The following is a 19,691-nucleotide window of genomic DNA, read 5'->3' on the forward strand; positions in this document are numbered from 1 at the left end:
TATTGCCACATGTGTATGTTACTCGTATGGAAAAGTCCTAATGACTGAATTACAAATTCTTATCCGAATAATGCTGCGTGAAGAGGGAGAAATTATGACAGCAATATATATAGGATTCTTTCCCTTGTCGACTCAATAAAACGGTGGTCATAAAGTTGGCACTCTCTGCCTCCTTCTCTCTCATCGTCATTATGGGACCTCTTTTTCTCTTTTTCAGCCATAAAACCATAAAAAGACCATAAAATCACTCCTTAGTCTCCCCTTTCTCTTCCGCTTCTTTCTCTTCACCTTCTTCCCCTTCACCGTCCTCGTTGCCCTCTTCGTTGCCCTCCTCCTCGGCCTCGGCCTCGGCCTCCCCTCTCTGCCCCGGAAACTTGTCTTTGTTGTTTTCTTTTTTCCACTTCATTCGCCGATTTTGAAACCAGATCTTTACCTGCCTTTCAGTAAGACTCAGGGCATGGGATACCTCGATCCGTCGCTTACGTGTAAGGTAAGGGTTGAAGAGAAACTCCTTCTCCAACTCAAGAGTTTGGTAGCGACTGTAGGTTTGCCTTCCATTCCGTCTCCCTGGAACTTAAATGACATTTTTAGGTTAGCTTATAGGGTATAATATCCTTCAAACTATTCTGATCACTGCCTATATGAGGCCAACGTGGATTTTAAGGAGCAATAATCCCTGTCAGTATGTGTTGTGTGTGTTTGCAAGATTGTTTTATTTGCACGACCAGAAATCCAGACAATTCAATCAACAAACCAATGTTCCAAAATAGGATTGCATCTTGATAAATGGTTGATTACCTTTATTTCGTATGATTTGGTCTGATGCTGAATAGGTAGGCATATACTTCTATAATTTGCTTCCACTAAGTGAAACGTAGGCTAATCTACACGGAACTATTTTTAATGGTGACATAATGGTTACAACAACAAATGCACCCCTTTTCTTACATGTTATTTTATGTGGGAGGCTTATATATTTTTGTGACATGATACAGATGGTTAATATGTTTATGGACTATTATAACATAAACCTTTCAATAATGATACTGTGCACACACACACACACACACACACACACACACACACACACACACAAACACACACTACTGACTGTGGAGGAGAGACAAGCAAATAACCTCTATTATTTTGCTTTAAGTTTCAAACATCTACGTAATCATCAAATAAGGTCTTAAAACAAGAAACTAGATACTGGGAATTAATGATAAGGGATCCATATCCACACAGCAAGTGACAGTACTACTAGTCATTTATTGTTAACTGGGCCTATTTAGGTCATAAAATCCTTAGGCCTGTGCTTTACATCACAACAGTAGTTGCTAGCCCTAAGTTACTAGACCTATAGGATGGCAGTAGATAGGGACACGTTTTGGGGCTTTTATGCAAGTCTTTTGCGTCTGGTACGTTAACCAACACAAATTCATTAGGAACTAAAGCACTGTCAAATTAACCATTACCGTGACTGGCGAATCATTACATAGAACATTAGTTTTAGGAAGCTGTTTTGTGCCATAGTGGCCATCAGTTTTCTGATCAACATGTTGTGTTTTTTAAGATAAACTTGAAATATGAAAATATCTTATCTGAAATATCTAATCTGCTCTAGTAAAATGCAATGAATAAAGGCTCAATCACATTTATTTTGGTTTGCTTTCTCACTCTATTACACACACAAACACACACACACACACACACACACGCACGCACGCACGCACGCACGCACACACACACACACACACACACACACACACACACACACACACACACACACACACACACACACACACACGGGAAAAATAACACAAAATAATTCTAACCGTGGGGTCTCATCCAAGGAAACACAAGACTGGGAGAGGAGTTTTGATTTAAGTGGCCTTGTCCTTCTCCGGGGTTAGAGCTGTTGGAGGATTTACAGTCTGGGTATTGCGCGAGGCTTGCCTCTTGCTGGGTACCATAAAGCGCTTGCCTCGGAAGGGCTTCATATCCATAAAATTTCGTTGCGTCTCCATGGCAAGCCAAAGCACAGGGGTTTTGCTGGTATCCAGGGTTGGTGATACCCGTCGTCCCGTGGTGGAAAAAGTCCTGTACATGATGGGACGGGTGTTGAAAGCCCGGTGCAGCTGCTCCGGGTCCGTACACCAGCGTGTGGCTACGGGCAACGCTTTGTGGAAACCTGCAATCGTAGTAAGTTGGCTCCAATGATTCGCCGCCTTTGTACTTGGAGAAAAGAGGGTTAACAAAATAGGAGCTCATGTTTAGTTTGCATTAAACAGACAGGTTTTTCTTTGTAGAATATATCCCTGTTGGATAGCAGCAGCCTTTTGTTAAGGTCCCAACTCGCACACAGCACAGACAGACAAACCGGAACTAGATGGAGAAACGCTGCCCCTTTGGACAATCTCAGGCAGCTCTCTTTCGCTCCAGCACTCTTCTCATCTAGTCTCTCTCAAAATCTTCAGTCTTTTCCCTTTTTGCAGCCTCAAATCCGGCTTATGGCGTGTGCTTTGGATGTGTGTTAAGGTTCAAGCTGGCTTGCTCCGCCGGCACAGTCACTGGCGTTTCTCTTTTTTTTTTTTCTGGATTCCCACCCAACCACCCCCACCACAACCCCCCCCCTCCCAACAACCAACACCCCCCCTCTCCCCCTTCCCTCTCCTCCTCATCTTTCCACAGGCGGGCAGACGTCTACACCTTGACTGGCAACCTGCGCTTAACATTATATTATAATTACCAATGTTTCGATGTAGGCCATGCATGTGATGATTTTGTGAAAAATAAACAACTCTCAAGACGCGTTGTACTATTCAATAGATTCTGGCACGTGCATGCATTACACCGACATGTCAACGAATAAAGCTAACATCCTTTGTTCTTTATGTAATTCAAATTCAGTGTTTCCTTAATGGCATATTTGGAAATATGGGCCTATTTCTCACAGCATACAGCGTCTGGATGGTCAAATGTGATGCCACAACAACAATCTAATAGATATAGAGCTGTGGGCCCATCTATTATCAATAAATGCACTGTAACAAAACATCGTAATAACCATGTTATGATAATGATAATAACATCAGTAATAAAGAACACAAATATAAAAACTCTAATAATTAGGTCAATAGTATATTTCACTACACGCCTTACACGCGCTGTGAAACACCAACTATATAAACACGACCTGTGAATAGCCGACTGCCTTTCCTGACCCCGTTAAACCTATGAGGAAAAGTAGTAAATCTGCCGCGTGGAGTTAATAACATTTTGCATTAGATGTCTCGTTATATCAGCAGACATATTGATGGCCCAATGTTTATTTCAGCTGGGCTAAGTTGCAGGCCTCTCCCTAAATATGTTCGTGTGGTTTTTGTGGTGCTACTGACGATTTTTACACATCATCGTAAAATATGGAAGGCATACTGAGACAATTTATAGACTTGTCTCGGTCTATAAATATGCAGATTGCTGGTCATTGCACTACTACTACACTACTGTGGAAATGTAAACTGGTTTTACAAACAGAAAATGTTTTACAAGCCTCAACAATTTTTCATTCGTCTACTATCAAGTCTAACTGTGTACAATCTCTGGTATATTCATTATTATTATTATTATTATTATTATTATTATTATTATTATTATTATTATTATCAACAGACTTCCATTTTGTTGTTGTTGTTGTTGTTGTTATTATTATTATTATTCGTAGTAGTAGAAGTATAATTATCATCATCATCATCCTTACTACTACTGTTATTTGTTTTGTTGTTGTTGTTGTTAATTAATTGTCAAGCATGAGAACATTTTATTTTTCATAAACTAGTTATGTCTAGTCATTCCCCGTAACTTAGCTTTTACTGAAATGTCTTCTTTCCCTGTAATTTCTGTGACCTTACACAAAGCCTGCAACATCGGACCGAGGAACGGCCCCGCAAAGGAACAATACTGCCAGATTTCAAAATAGAAATAGTGATAGTCAGTTGCACCTAACATTATATTTTAAATTGTTACAAGGACAAACAGTCGAAATGAATGTAGATGCAGATATTCATGAATCTAATTAATGTTAGCCCAGATCAATGTTAGCCCAACCTCGAAGAATGAGGAAATTGAAAATGTTTGTCTGATTGTTTTCAACGTGAACAGAGCGAATCATTCTGTTTTTAACGATGAATACATTGTGTTTGAACATCAAGGTTATGGAATGTGAGGTGTGTTCAAGAAAATTGATACAATTGTAAAAAATAAATAAAAAAATACACAACACGGTCAACAGAGTCGTGTGCCAATCTAGGCCTGTACCTATATCCCTACACAAAACCAGTCTATTATCTTCCATAGTTTTTAACCTTATGTTCATAACATGTGACGAATGACCAAACCGGCTATTCTTTCATGGTTATGGGCTACTCCTTATTTTTGATCCCGACAACAAGACCATAGCGCTAGAGCTCAAAGCATGGATCAACAGCGTCATCTAGTGTTGATTTAGATCACCAACATTCATCTACACCTGGGTACCATGTCTATGAAATCTATGTTGCTAAAGTAAATGCACGGTGCCAATAAACATAGCTTAATGAAAAAAAGGTAAATTAAGGTCACGTTATATTTCCTAATGATGTTTCCTACGTTGCTTCCGCTTTTATTTCAGGGGGCAACACAATAGTTACTGGTCTTCATCATTCTCTTGTCGGCTATCTTATTTCAAGAGATAACATGACCACATCGCAATCGCCTGTGTCGCTTTTGACTTTACCATTATGTTGCGGTTATAGGCCTACTCTCATGTGCTTTGAGGTACAGGCGAGAGCAAGTTTGCGGTGAGACCAAAATACAAAATAGCTCGAGTAAGTCCCCTTTGAACGAGTCCACCACCTACGTCCATTAACGCCATAAAGTAATTTAGCCCAGACGTCTAGCCAGTAAGTTGGGTTTGCTTTGTTCGTCTGCATTTGAGACAAACAACTGAGCCCTAACAGTGCGCTTTGTCCTGTGCGGAAATGCACTGGATTGGGCTTTGAAATGACAGCATCCTGTCCGTATTGTTTGCCACCACAAAAAGGCAATTTAGGAAGATCCCAGGAAACAAATGCTAGACATGGGAATTTGTTGTATAGGCCGACTACTTTTAAGTCAGTTCTATTTCACACGTTCACATTACGATTACAGATCGAATTGGTTTAAGATAAATAGAGAGTTAATTACAATTAGAATACCCCATACTATTATTATTTTTATTTTTTTAAATACGCACAATACAGTTTTAAGCACATTATAGGCCTATAAGTGTCTCGTCGTAAAGACAGGCCTACATATTCATTTCTGCATAAAATGATATTAGGGCTTTCTTGCTGTTTATAGAATCGCAGGCCTACATGTCGACACACAAATGAGCATGACGATTACCATTTTTTTGCCATAACAGTCTAACTCGCAATTATCGCTATGATCACAGAAAATGTCTCATATGTACATTAGATAGGGTATTTCGGTTTAGGCATCAGGTGCCTATCGCCCTAGCATAGTAGGCCTAAGCAATGTATATTTAGGCTACTTCAATTGTATTTCATATGTATTTGATTTCAGATATCATGTGTGTTTTCTTGTATAGTTCTTGTATAGTGATGGCATGTCAAATGGGAACCTTGTTTAACATCTTGTACAACCTTGTACAAAAATACCATTAAAAAATCTCCATAAACCCTTATTACAACACTGTGTTGTTGAGCTACTTTTACGCTGGAAATCACCCACTTTAGGTGCACTTTGAAACTCTGCTTAGCCTGCAAACACTCATTAGCACAGGGACTTAGTAACTTTCCATCTGCTTTCAATATTCCTCATTGCGCACAGGCCATAGCTATTTCATCTCCAATATTTCTCTCCTGATTAACAGAATCCGGTGTGCGTGCATGTCTCTCTCTCTGTGTGTGTGTGTGTGTGTGTGTGTGTGTGTGTGTGTGTGTGTGTGTGTGTATGTGTGTGTGCGTCTGTGCTGACTTCAATACAGACATTGGACGTGGCACAATATTGTCTCAATATATTGCTGTATTCATAGCCCAATGTTTGTTACTTGTGATTTTGTTTTCATTAAAAGACATACAGAAAACACAAGAGCCTCGTGATTATGTTTGTAGGCTGTATTTGAATAGGCCTGTATCTACACTCTATAATGAAACGTATCTATACAATCAAAATCATATTTAATGCACAAATAAGTACACACAACGACTACGTTACCACTAGACACAAGACAGACTTTTTTAGACAGCAGATATTCTGTTTCTGTACAAAATACTACACCTGCACAATACATAAAAGCAACAAATGTGAAAGAAACATTCACACGGACATCATAAATTATGAACTGAAGAAATTAAAAAGAATTCAAGTATTCTCTTTCTTATACTTCGGGCAGTTTTTAATTTATCCAAAAATCGCATTAGTGTATTCTTCCCTTATGCAAAGAAACATAAATGTATAATCGAAATAACTGCAGAATGTTTTTTTTTTCTAAAACTGGGCAAAGAAAGGTGCACACTGACAAAACATATTTAGCATCAAACATAAAAGTTGAGGTCAATAGAAAATCTGACAAAGGGATAAATATTAAGAAGTGAGCATCATGTATTTTGGTTTACATTTGTTGTCCATGTGACAATAGTGGTTATTTAATTGTTGTCTAAATCTCCTTTTGTCCATTACTTTGTAACTAGCCTATTCATTTGGCTACAATTATTGTTCTTTTCTGTCGCTCCTTTCCTTGTTCATTTTCTTCATCTTCATCCGTCGGTTCTGAAACCAGATTTTAACTTGCCGCTCAGTTAGATTTAGAACTCTGGCAACCTCATATCGTCGGTCTCTGGTAAGGTACATATTGAACAAAAACTCCTTTTCGAGTTCAAGAGTCTGGTATTTTGTGTAGGGGCATCGTTTCTTCCTTGTAGACCGCGCGTGTATCCAGTTTGCCACTGGGTTATCTGCAAATCATCAGATAAAAAGAAAAAGAAACGATCAGCCTGAGTCAGCAATATCAAACATGAGGCAATGACAAATGATACAATGATCCTATAGCCCCATAGGATAGGATAGTGGAGCACCACAGCCTGTAATATAGCCCAATTTAAATGTGATAATCCCTCAGTTGTATAAGGTAATTAAATACAACAGAAAACCAACGTCAAATGTAACTATTGACTTTATAGCAACAATTTCATTTAGTGATGCTTTTCCAGTTTTTCCTTTCTTAGACTTCTGAGAATTGCCGTCGTAAAATACTCAATGCTCTTATTCGCTTTATAGGCCCATAAACTCGGCCTGTGGTTCAAGCCTTTACAGGTCGGCAGTGAAAGTCCCGAATATGTCCTTAACATTCCTCAAGCTGTCTGTGGGAGTTATCTGAATTTGAAGTCAGTTGTAATTGAATAAGATAACAACAACAAAAACATAACAGACAACATAAACACACCACGTGCATATATGTGTTTATCATAGTTTCTATTTGCTATATCTCTCTTGCTATTCCAAATCTAATTATGTGGATATACTTGTTATAGCCTATGTCAAAGCAATGAGGTCTGAAGTAGCCTCATTATATAAGATTAGATGATAGATAGTATTCATGTTTTTTTTATATCCTATTTGTAGGAAATCCCAAATTCGTAAACGTATTTGGCTTATAGAAACCCATTCGCTTCAGTCGGACATGTTGTGGTGCATGGTGTCCCTCCAAATTCACAGCCTCCCTATCAACAGACTTGTTTTTCGAGTCCATTTTTATAACCCGCTTCTCGTTTTATAGCCCTATCCAACTAGCGTTTGTCTTTTATAGTTCCTAAAGGTAGCCTCCTAGCAGAGAGGATTCAGTCGAGGATAGAAAGGGGGATGAAAGAACGTATCATCACATTTTATGGAAGACACAATCCTACCTCTAAGCAAATGCAATTAACCCCATCCAAACAACTCCTATACCCGGTTGTAAAAGAAAAGGGCTTGAACTTACTCGGGTCTAGCTCTGGCTTCTCGTCTTTATGCTTCCCGGAAGCCAGGAGCTCCGACTCGGGAGAAGGGATGTTCTGCTGCGTCTTCTCTCGGATGTCAGCGGAGGAGCAGTAGAGATAATCCGTGTAGGTGCGTCCGTTTGAGCCAAGGCATTCACCGGCTCTATGCTCCTGGAAGGCGTCGGGCTTCAGCCCATAGTGCCTGTTGGCTGGGTAGCCAGGGAAGGGCATGGCACCAGATATCGGCTCCAGCCATGACCGCACATACCTCGAGTCCGTTCCTAAATGAGGTTGATGGCTGTATGGATGGTAGACCACTGGGGACTGGGAGTGAACAGGGGCCCAAGAGGTAGTAAAAACGGGTGGTTTCGGGGCGAAGCTGCAGGAGGGATAGTCAGCACACTCCGGTAAGAGAGACGTCGGACGAGGTCCGGTGGGGTGCGAACCAGGAGCCGAGAATCGAGTCGCAAGAACATCCTCGTTTTCATGGTTTATCAAGGAATCCACATAATAATTACTTATGGGACCCGTGGTCGACATGTCGATGCTTCCCGTCTCTTTTACATGCATCCGATTATTATGGAGTGTATGTGTACTTTTTTATCTACCCATAGAACAATCAAGGCAGGTAATTATTTCTCAAAGCTTCGCTAGCTGCTATTGGCTGCCTTACCAACACGTGATTATATTTACCCCCACAAAAATTGCACAGTGGATCAATGCGCGAGTTATCCTGGGATAGCAATGCTATGGGATTATAGAATATTCTGATGTTTTTCCCCAGGAGGCATTAGAGGTAAATTCAACAATATTTGTATAACTGTCCATGCGTTCATGAATTATCAGTAAAATTACTCAAATAAAGTCTACCTAACTGGTCATATCACAGACTTGCGCTGGCAGTGTTCGAAATCATGCAAGGCACTATTTGTTAGTGTAATCAATCTCTGTCTATCGTAATCTTCCAGTGGCACAGTTAGGTGCGTAGGTTTAGTATTTTAAAAGTTCATGAAATCTCGTAATATATTACCCGTTTTATTCTTGTCCATGTTTCACTTTACGGTACGTCTATTTATTTCAATAGTCTAGTACACGTTGTCTGTTTTTCTTTTAGGCTACAACGAGCAGCCTAGATACTAACTAGCCTACCATTGCGCCAAAATTCTGAATGGACAAAGCATAAAGTTGGCACGGGTCACAAATGGGCATAATTTAGATATCTTTCCTAAATGGAATTTGTAAAGATAGGAGAGTGGGGAATACTCAGATACTTGAAAACTTGCCCACTACAGCGGCTATATTCGGCAAGTGGCCGTGCATGTTTTTATGTCCTTCAATAAATTTTTACGAGGACCATTTGATTGTTCATAAACGTGTCGTTAATAAAACTGAAGTTAAGTTCCTAGCTTTACATAAAACCAACACTGTGCACGTGAGACAAGTCTCATCAAACAGGAACGTTGAGGACAGCAACGACAGCGAGACTGCTGAGGAGAGGAGGTAAAAAGGCTAGGTTAAAGAATGATCAGATTTCGAAGGCTTGCACCACAATGAACACAGGTTATTGTTTTGAATAATACGTTATTAGCTGGGTAGTGGTTCAAATAAGACTTGTGTAACCCATATAGGCCAATGGATATCGAAAAAGTAGGCCTATGGGTATTCAGTACCGCAAATTATGATATGATATGATATAGTCTATATGATTATGCGGACGGCTACTGATACAGAATATGACACTTGTGTACTCAGAATATGTATATTTCACATCTCAGCCACTTGTATTTGTTGTTAATATTGTGCGTATGTGCGTCAGTGGCTGCCTAGTTACTGCTGCTGTAGATTTTCTGTATACTGAAGTTCAGTAAAATATTTTTTTATGCTGCCGCCTTCCTTTGCCTTTTCCCTTTCATTGATATTGATATAAACGTGACTTCACAAGCAATTCTAACCATGAAGGACAGCGTATTGAGATTGAGACTTGAGAGTTGACATTAATGAGGCTTTTCGCAGTTGCAGTCAATGCACAACATGTTCAAGACGTTCCATTTTAGTTTTTATTGTCTAGAAATGGTTGAAAACGTGATTTAATTGAAATTGCACTCATAATGTTGCCATATAATCACAAAGAGCTGTCTATAAGATAACCCTTTACTTTTCTATTAGATTTGTTGGACATTAGTCTAGAGTATTGTAGGTGGACTCTTCGACATTGTCATTGCCGAATAAAAAAATAGTGTTGTGATCAGTGATCATTCAGCCAGTTTTGAGTAATGCGTTTATGATAGAGAATATGATAGGTCTACTTTTTCATTTTGATTTCCTAACAAACTCATAACTGGCCATACTGCTGCCTGTGGCATCCTAAAGTGAGTTTCTCTGTCATGGCTCTTGGGTTCAGATGCAATCATGGAATGTAACCAACCAGTATATACCTTTAGAATAGCAGTAGCCTAATTGTGTGAAATTTGAGGGCTAGTTTAATGTGATGTTGAAAAGGGTCTTGCAAGGTGTATTAGCCATGCTATTTTCCATTGTGTCATAATTTTTATTGAAAACTTGTTCGATTGATAACACTACAAATATATTTCTTCAAATACATCATGAGATTAATTACAGAGTCAATTCAATCAAGAAATGTCAAATACTGTAATAGCACTTATACGCTATTTCCATTTAGGACCTATGAGAGCATCAGTTCCTTTTTTGATATCAAACACATCAAATCTGAAATGTATAATGGCCAAAATGATATTTCAATAAAAGTCACAGCTACATATAAGTTAAATCACGCAACAATTATTTGAAATCATACACATCTCAGAGGAAGACATATTGATTGACATGTAGCCTATCGTTTGATGTTGATATAGGCTAACCCAACTCTTTTTGCATGGAGACTTTTTTGTATTGATGAAAAGAAAGTATATTCTTTGTCATTCACGATTTTATTGCTTGAAGTTTCAAACATTTCTTACACACCGTTTCTATGTCTACGAACACAGGCTTGAGACAGTGCTTGCCTCAGATGAAAATAGGTAGGCTAATTGATAGGTTAACATAATGATACAGCCTAAGATATATGATCACATATGAAACCATTGTCCTTGTCTGTACACTATTGTATTTGTATTTGTGCCTGAATGTATTGATTTTGGTTTTGTCTGATGTTAGATAATAAAAAAGAGAAGATCCGAATAATCTTGTTTTTTCTAGTTGTCTCTTACCGCACTTTCTGTGTCACCAAAAGCCATGATACAAGAATACGGAAATATGTAAACAGTATATAAAGTTTGGTAATGTGTTGATTTACATCCTAGCATACACAATGTCTTTATTGTAAAACCATTACGATTCCAGCAACAACAACAAATGTCCACCAACATCCATCCCTACAACATGATCTATTTCTAGCCTATTTTTTTGCTATTATTCCTACCTATGGTCCTTAGGAATAAGCGGACCTCTTATAGGAAAATCCACAGAGAAGATTCAAGACGAATACAGCGAGACAATAGGGGGAGGCTAATCATCGAGATTCTGTTGGAAGATAGTGGAGATATTGGTTTCTTACTTTACTGGATACTCGCGTGTAGCCTAATTGAATGGAATCCCATACAATCTGTTAACTATCATCTTACCTACAATAACAGGTATGGCTATGCTAAATGCCCCAAAAATGTTGTGCTTTTCAAACCTGTTATGTTATTTCATTAGACAGAACAGATTATTTTGATAGACCTACTCTGAATCTTCTCTGCATTTACGTGACCATCACCTTGTGGTCATTTTAGAGCAATAGCATTGTAATTACTTATCAGAATATCGAGTGAACAAGGCCTGAAACTGTCACATTATGGCTCGTTTGTTGAATAGACCTAGACATACACTAAGTAGGCATTATAATTATAGCCATATGTATCAAGTCTGAAGGTGATAGATGCATTATGTATGTGATCGAAATATGCTCTCCTCTCAGTAATGGCTAAGTGTTACAAATGTATAGACGCTCTTAATTTCATCTAGATATACATGTTGACACATATTTTAACTAATGAATGACCTTACCAATAGCTTTAACGTATAGGGCTACACATTCGTAAGTCTAAGATAGCCTACAAGCCATTAACAAAAAAATAAGGTAAAAATGTTGGTGTACGGCATAAGTAAAAAGCTAGGTGCTATCACATTGCGCATTAAGATGTTTGTTACAATGATAATAATCATATATATCAGAGGCATGGTGAGATAGCATACCTGCATGCAGTAAGATTGTATACTTTTGGATACGTTTTATAGGATATTCCAATTTATACAAGGATTAGCATTAGAAATTAACAAAGTTGTTTTGGCAGCAAATACGTGGATAAATAATATCAAAATGAAGAGAGCAGAGAACTCAAATTCTCTTCGTTCAATATGTCATGGCACCTAACTCGCACAATCCACCCACATTCTGAAGTAAATCTCTCTTGACAAATTAATGATTAATATAGATAGACTAGCTATTTTCATATTTATGAATAAGAAATCGACCTGGTTTCGTTCCATCAAAATCAAATTTTAGTCTATGGTCATTGATTAGGCGTACAGTTAGAAATGAGCTGGCCTTTAACAGTAGATTAGATTGGGCCTATTAAAAATCTCTAGGAATGAATGACGAAATGAGGATTCATTTCATATTCACAAATGTATGGTAATATTTTGTTACAGCAATATTTTGTTGTCCTATATGTAAAGTTTTTTTTCTGGACTTTATTTGAACAGAAATCAATGCAATTCTACTTTTGGACATTTCCGTACGTACTCACGCGCCCACACACACACACACACACACACACACACACACACACACACACACACACACACACACACACACATTCACACACAAACACCACTTATGCAAGATCGACAAATCCTACACACATCTTATATACATTGTGTCTACCATGATCACAATTATCTGTGATCTAAAGAGGGAATAACATAGTACGTGGTAGTACGTGCGCTCGCGAGTTTGTTTCATGCAACAATTCACATGTACATCATGAGTTGGCATTGAGTTGCTCATAAACAACAAGCACTCCCTTTGATGCTCAGTTACAGAGTTGCAACCACAAATATCCAACTTTGAGGCCAACCAATTGCCATTCAATTCTTTTCGCACCCCACCTGTTTGGAGTGGTCAAATAGGTTGGTCGAATGCTATTGTTCTGTTTATGACAGTATATTGTAGGCTATTGCCATTGCTAGGCCTATATATAGCCTAATATGAGAGGATATCTGGTTGCTTCTGATTATATTGTTATCTGATTAGCTATTCTTACATTCAATGGTGACGAAATATATTCTTTTTTTGCGCAGTTGTGTTTTAGAACACATTTGCGTTATTTCAGTGTTGTGTAAAGCAATCTGTGTTGTGTGGGGGCCATTTCAAGTGCTGTAAACTCTTTGTCAGTGATGCATTCCAGAGAAGACCCCATTCACTCAACTGAATGAAAATGACTTTGGATTCCAGACTGTCTCCTCCAGTTGCACTACTGCTGAAGGGAGGGGGGTTGAGAAAACGGGAAAGGGGAAATGGCGAGCAAATATAAACACTGCTCTCCAATGAAAGAGCAGGGACTTTGACTCTGCCATATGAAAACACACTGCCTAAACAACAAAGATGTTTTGTGTAAGAAATATCCTAAACCAAATAGCCAACCTCTTTGGGGAACTTTTTGTTATTCAGTAAAAACTCATTCTTAACAAAGATAATTGAAATTAACATAAATCACGCGTACTACCATGTTATAACCTTACTTGAATGACTGCGATATATAAGGCAGATATGCTAATTACATCTATTTCTAAATAATTCTATATGAATATGGCAAAATACACATGAAAGATTTTCATGTGTGATCTCTCTGCTTTCATACTTACATACATTCCATTATTTTCAATTGAAATTGAACATAATTGCAAATGCATTCGAGGAGCAAAAAAGTATCAAACATATGGCGGAGAGTTGACTTGGCTAAATCACAGGCATGGTCACAACAATACATATACGGGATTCCATAAAGTATGCAACCCCTATTGATGACTAAGCAAGATTGCATATATACAGTAGGCCTATTCTTATATAAGCCATTCTAAGGTCTATAAGTTAAACAGAAATCCACACCGTGCACACATTTGAGGAAAAAGAAAACTCATCAGTTTTTAAAGCCCCTCCATTCAGCAATCACTATGCTGAGCAATGTCACGAAAGTAATTCACTAGCATATATTGAACAGTGAATAATAATGTAAAACAAGTTGTAATCCAAGGTTATAGAGACTATGCCTACTCCTTTTCATGAGAAAAATCAAATCAGCGGTTGACTATTTTCAAATATAATTCAAATATGTCTGTGTCCCTGTTCGACTCTGTCTGTCTGTCTGTCTGTCTGTCTGTCTGTCTGTCTGCCTGCATGCCTGTCTGCCTGTATGTCTGTCTGTCTGTCTGTCTGTGTGTGTTTGTCTGTCTGTCTGTCTATCTATTTATCTATCTATCTATACATGTCTGTCTGTCTGTCTGTCTGTCTGTCTGTTTGTCTATCTGCCATTTAATTTGACATCGATTAGATGGAAAAACTGCAACAAAACCAGAAACCATCAGCAAAACGAGAGGCAATACAAAGCGGTAGAAGTTTACCCCATGTTGTTTACAACCCATTCTCCATCTGAGAGCCTAAGTACGTTTTACAACCCGCCACAAAAATAAGAGCAAAGGAGAAAAAGTCTCCGTCCCGGCTATTACAGCTCAGTTCATTTACAATGCCATTTGCGAGGACTTCAGTGCCTAGGGTGTAATTTAACGGAAATTGTCGCCCTTGATGAAGACGAACTGACGTAATCAAGACAGTTTCTTGTTGCCGAGCCAGGAAGCGAATCCCAACAACATGAAACTACCTAAACCACGCTTCAGCTGCGCGCAACGGGGTAATCCACTGGGAAGGACAAGCAAACAACAAACATTCAAACCCAAGTAAGGATTTTATGTGTCTACCACATAGCCACTACCAACATAATAAAACACACAGTAATCGTTGATTATTTTCAAGACGATGTCTTGTTAGGCCTGTCGTGAGTAATCGTGTCAGACGTAAACTAGGCTATGACCTGTCCTAAAAAAATCGCTATATAAACACCGCAGAATAGGACAGACTATATCGTTCGATTTATCAAATGTAAAATATTAAATGGTAAAGCTCTTTAAGAGCATAGACTAAACAGCAGCTAACCATGTGACCTTACTTCTTCAAAAATGACAACCATATAGGCTAGCCAAAACGGAATAAAATAATGAAAAAGGCATAAACAGCAGTCGCAAAGCAGGAATAACAAGACCAACAGCATAACATCGGCTGCACATTACCAAAAGAATGACAAATCAATTGCTTGGAAAGGACAAAATATGCATTTAAGCGTGCTCAAGAGAGCTGTCAAACAAGCCCCATTGACAGTCATGTACTCTCCCAATCATGAGAAGTAATAATAGATTTGGTCCTACCTTGAATTTCCCCGTAGATAATCTTTCCGGTCCTTATTTATCCATGTATTTCTTGTTGTTGCTGTTGTTGCTGTTGCTGTTGTTGTTGTTGTTGTTGTTGCTGTTTTCATCAATTATCATGTTCGTTTATATATGATGAGATTGAGCTCCATTATCCTATGTAGAAGGTTGCCGCTTCCAAAACAGAGAGACCCATGGAGCGCGTCGGTGAATCCAGCACGTTGCAGTCTGGACTATGAGGATTAGCCCTCCTCCACACACCTTTAAGCGCATCTTTACTGCAGCAGCACATTATATTTGCAGATCATAAAATCCACCCCCAGCGCTTTCCAGGACGAACCTGACATTACAATTTTATGACCTTGACGTACTGTGGTCACCTGGATAATATTTAAATCAACGTTATGGTCTCACTTATATTAAAACTGCCATGGTCTCCCTCTGTCACCCGCAGTCTCTCTTTCTCCCTATCTTTCTCACAGTATAAGAGTGCCAGAAAGGATAATCAGGGGGAGGACAGCCAGTTAACATATTTCCAAATCCCCTAGTTTATTCTATGTTTAGAACAGTTTTCCTTTAGAATCATCATATGATTTCATATGAAGCAACAATGTGCATCCAAATCACAGTGCATGATTATCAAATAGCAAAATATTGAACGCAAAAGATGAACACCCCAAATTATATAGCATAGAAGGAGAGAACATTCTCTTCACAACTAAGTAAATCTACTTTAATGGCAGCAGTCATATAAACTACTTGAATGTCCAATTCAGGCCTTCACATTTATTTTGCTTCATAAGGCCAGGGCAATGTGGTACATTATTCAGTGCTCAAGTGTTGAATTGCAAAGTCAAGTGTTCCGAAACCAAGTCCCTCATCTCCAGCATCGTTGAAATCGTGTCCTTGTAGGCACCCTGTGTGTGTGTGTGTGTGTGTGTGTGTGTGTGTGTGTGTGTGTGTGTGTGTGTGTGTGTGTGTGTGTGTGTGTGTGTGTGTGTGTGTGTGTGTGTGCGTGTGTGGGTGGGTGTGTGTAATTGGATGTGTGGGATGTTTTAAAGGAGTGTAAAAAGTTCAGGTGAAGTTGTAGACTGGCGTGAGCTCCCGGCCACGACACTCCCTATTTAGCTTCTTCAGCTTCATCCTACGATTTTGAAACCATATCTTGACCTGCCTATCCGTCAGATTAATACTCTTGCTGATCTCCAGGCGGCGCTCGCGAGACAAATACATGTTAAACAAGAACTCCTTCTCCAGCTCAAGCGTCTGGTACTTTGTGTACGGGCATCTCTTCTTCCGTCCAGTTTTGGCTTTTAACCAGTTTCCCGGTGCATTTTCCGATGTGAAACCATCTGTGGGTATACAAATGCCAATATTAAGCTTTCTCAATCATTGATAGGTTATATCTTCATTCAAGGGAGGCAACCGGCCTGTTATTCCAGGTCTGCACTGTTGCGCATCAATGTCTGCCTCTGTGCAATCCATGATCTCAGATACACACTCAAGAACTTGAGGTTGAATTAGATTAGATTCTTTCTTTGAAAGAATATGTGTAAAGACATCCAAAGATGAACCATGACATTGGTATTTGTGTTGCAGCGATTGTATGACATTGATATATCATTTAACTAACCGTAATCTATTTTGTATTATTATTGCGGCATTATTGGCTATAGCTATGCCTATGTGAACTTCGAGCGTATGTTTAGAGCTACACGGCAATTCTACATAATTTGTGATGGTCTCATACCTGATAGGCTGGGGCAATAGAATCAGGGTATGTGGATAACATGTGCGGTTAGTATTTAGCTTCGATTATCTTAAATATGTATTAAATGTTGAAACGAAATGGTAAATCGTTGTCAAATAATTTGGCATTGAGGAAACTACGAGTTACTATGCGTCTGATTCGTGTGGATAAGGGTTATAATCCTTGGTTTTATTTCCTCACAAAAGACAATCCAAAATAATGGAAAAATAGTGGTGGGATGATATTAATAGTTATATTGTAGGCCGATATGATTGACGGTTAGATTAACACTTTCATAGGTCTACGTTTGAACATAGTCTACCGTTGCTCTGTCAATATATTGCTTCAACAAACTTTAGTTTTTAGTTTTATGTTTTAAGCCAAATGAGGGATACTTTGAAATAAACAAAATAAACTAAAGCCCATGTTCATATATGTCAGCTCAAACATCAAATTCGTTTTTGACAAAATCAACTAAATCCCATGTTATACGACATAAATACAATTATAATAAAAATGATAACATAAAAATATAATTGAAAATAATTATAGTAATAACAATACTACTACTAGTCTTCTACTATTACTGCTACAACAACAACTACTACTACTACTAATAATAATAATAATTACAAAAAAAATACAAAAAAATAATTATAATATAACAATATTAGTAATGATAATAGGTTGGTAAATATGTCATTATAAGACCACCCTTACATCTAGTACCCTGGATCTCTTTGGATCACTGTTGAATTCGTCGGCGGGTTATCAGCTCGTCATTAAAATGTTAAAGAGAATATGACAATTATTCCGTTTTAGATAGAAAATTCACGGACAAAAAAGTAACATGAACAGATCCTCCAACAGTCAAGCAAAGAAATTTGATTTAATCTGCATTATGGTATTGCATTTCCAAGTGAGACGCTTTCCAAAAAATGTTTAGTGTACCATAGGTTATTTTATAAGGTACATTAAACTGAGACATGATTTACACGCGTTATTCTGCTTGATAAAATGTAGGATATAATGTTTGTAATTGCGCCATTATGGTGCATATAACGGCGCTGTTACAATAGACTACTTCTTTACATATATTTGAAATGGCCCATGTAGTGTGTGTGTGTGTGTGTGTGTGTGTGTGTGTGTGTGTGTGTGTGTGTGTGTGTGTGTGTGTGTGTGTGTGTGTGTGTGTGTGTGTGTGTGTGTGTTGTAAGCGCGCGTATGGCTGTGAGCGTGTTTATTTCAATGATAACTGCCCATCTCACATTCTCACATGAATAGAAAGGCGTTAAATACCATGGCCACTATAACCCCTGCTATGCAAGGCCGTCAAATGTGTTTTCAGAACTGTGTGTGTGTGTCTGTGTATGTGTGTGTGTGTGTGTGTGTGTGTGTGTGTGTGTGTGTGTGTGTGTGTGTGTGTGTGTGTGTGTGTGTGTGCGTGCGTGCGTGTGCGTGCGTGTGCGTGGTGCGTGTGTGTTTGTGTGCCTGTGTGTGTGGGGGGGGCGGGGGGGGGGAGAGGGAGAGAGAAAGAGAGATGGGGGAAAGGGGGGCTTTTTGGGTTACCTTTCAATTCGCCGTCGGAGTTATCAGAACAACTGTCCGTCTTGGCATTCTCCTCCTTGTTCACTTCCTCACTAACCGAGTCCTGGCTCGATTTGTTGATATTAACCGTTGGCTCTGTTGGTGATTCAACAGATGTCGCCACCTGGGCCAAAGCAAAGCTTGACCCGAACTGATCCTCTCGCTCTACCCTCTCTCTAGTGTACACCTGGTTCACTTGGAAACTCTCGGGCGCCGAGACAGGATCAGGCTGGCTGCTATTGTCCCCAAGCCGGATGTAAGTAGTTGACTCTGTTGTGTCTTTAGCCCTGCCACTGTCACCCTGATACAGACAACAAAACGCCTCCTCTTTGACGTTGCCCGCTGGAAACGAGCAAGGTTGTAAAGACTGGGCAACAGGTTGCTCGTCCCTATTACTTTTGGATCCCGTGTCCCAAGTGCCCAGCTGTGAGGACAGATAATGCGCATCTTGGTAGGTGCTGAGAGACAGACTGCTCGGCGGAACATCGTATTTTTTGGAGTGGGATGATCCAACTACGCCGACATTTCTCACCATTGAACATCCATACTCAGCAGCTGTATGGATGTACATTCCAGGGTTGCTGGAGTAGCCTTCGCTTCTGTAGGAAGATGATCCTCCCATCAAAGAATCCATAAGGAAATTACCGGCTGATATGTTATTCGGGCATGCCATTTTTATAATCTGTTGATATAATCTAGTTCTTTTGTGTTCCAGTTGTAGGGGTTTTCTCGAGGAGAATAAGGACAGTAGGACGCTGACATCTTTTGGGGGGCAAAAATATCAGCAACATAAT

The 19,691-nt window shown here is 39.1% G+C and overlaps 3 protein-coding genes across 3 annotated transcripts; all 3 read right to left on the bottom strand.

The window, feature by feature from the left end:
- Nucleotides 1-244: 244 nt before the first annotated feature.
- On the bottom strand, nt 245-2,271 carry hoxc8a (homeobox C8a; the record flags this gene model as incomplete). The annotated part of the gene is made up of 2 exons (XM_083674401.1): nt 245-573; nt 1,836-2,271. The coding sequence occupies 2 exons, from the start codon at nt 2,269-2,271 to the stop codon at nt 245-247; spliced, it is 765 nt and encodes a 254-aa protein (XP_083530527.1).
- Nucleotides 2,272-6,753: 4,482 nt separating this feature from the next.
- LOC310807792 (homeobox protein Hox-C9) lies at nt 6,754-8,588 on the bottom strand (the record flags this gene model as incomplete). The annotated part of the gene is made up of 2 exons (XM_083674395.1): nt 6,754-6,998; nt 8,021-8,588. 2 exons carry the CDS (start codon nt 8,586-8,588, stop codon nt 6,754-6,756), a joined length of 813 nt encoding a protein of 270 aa, XP_083530521.1.
- An 8,046-nt stretch (nt 8,589-16,634) lies between these two features.
- On the bottom strand, nt 16,635-19,691 carry hoxc10a (homeobox C10a; the record flags this gene model as incomplete). Its single annotated transcript, XM_083674714.1, has 2 exons — nt 18,880-19,691; nt 16,635-16,912 (listed from the first exon to the last, which is right to left on the bottom strand). The coding sequence occupies exons 1-2, from the start codon at nt 19,568-19,570 to the stop codon at nt 16,635-16,637; spliced, it is 969 nt and encodes a 322-aa protein (XP_083530840.1). The 5' UTR covers nt 19,571-19,691.

The sequence above is a fragment of the Argentina silus genome (genome assembly GCF_951799395.1).
Source record: "Argentina silus genome assembly, chromosome: 8".
In the NCBI taxonomy this organism is placed as follows: Eukaryota; Metazoa; Chordata; class Actinopteri; order Argentiniformes; family Argentinidae; genus Argentina; species Argentina silus.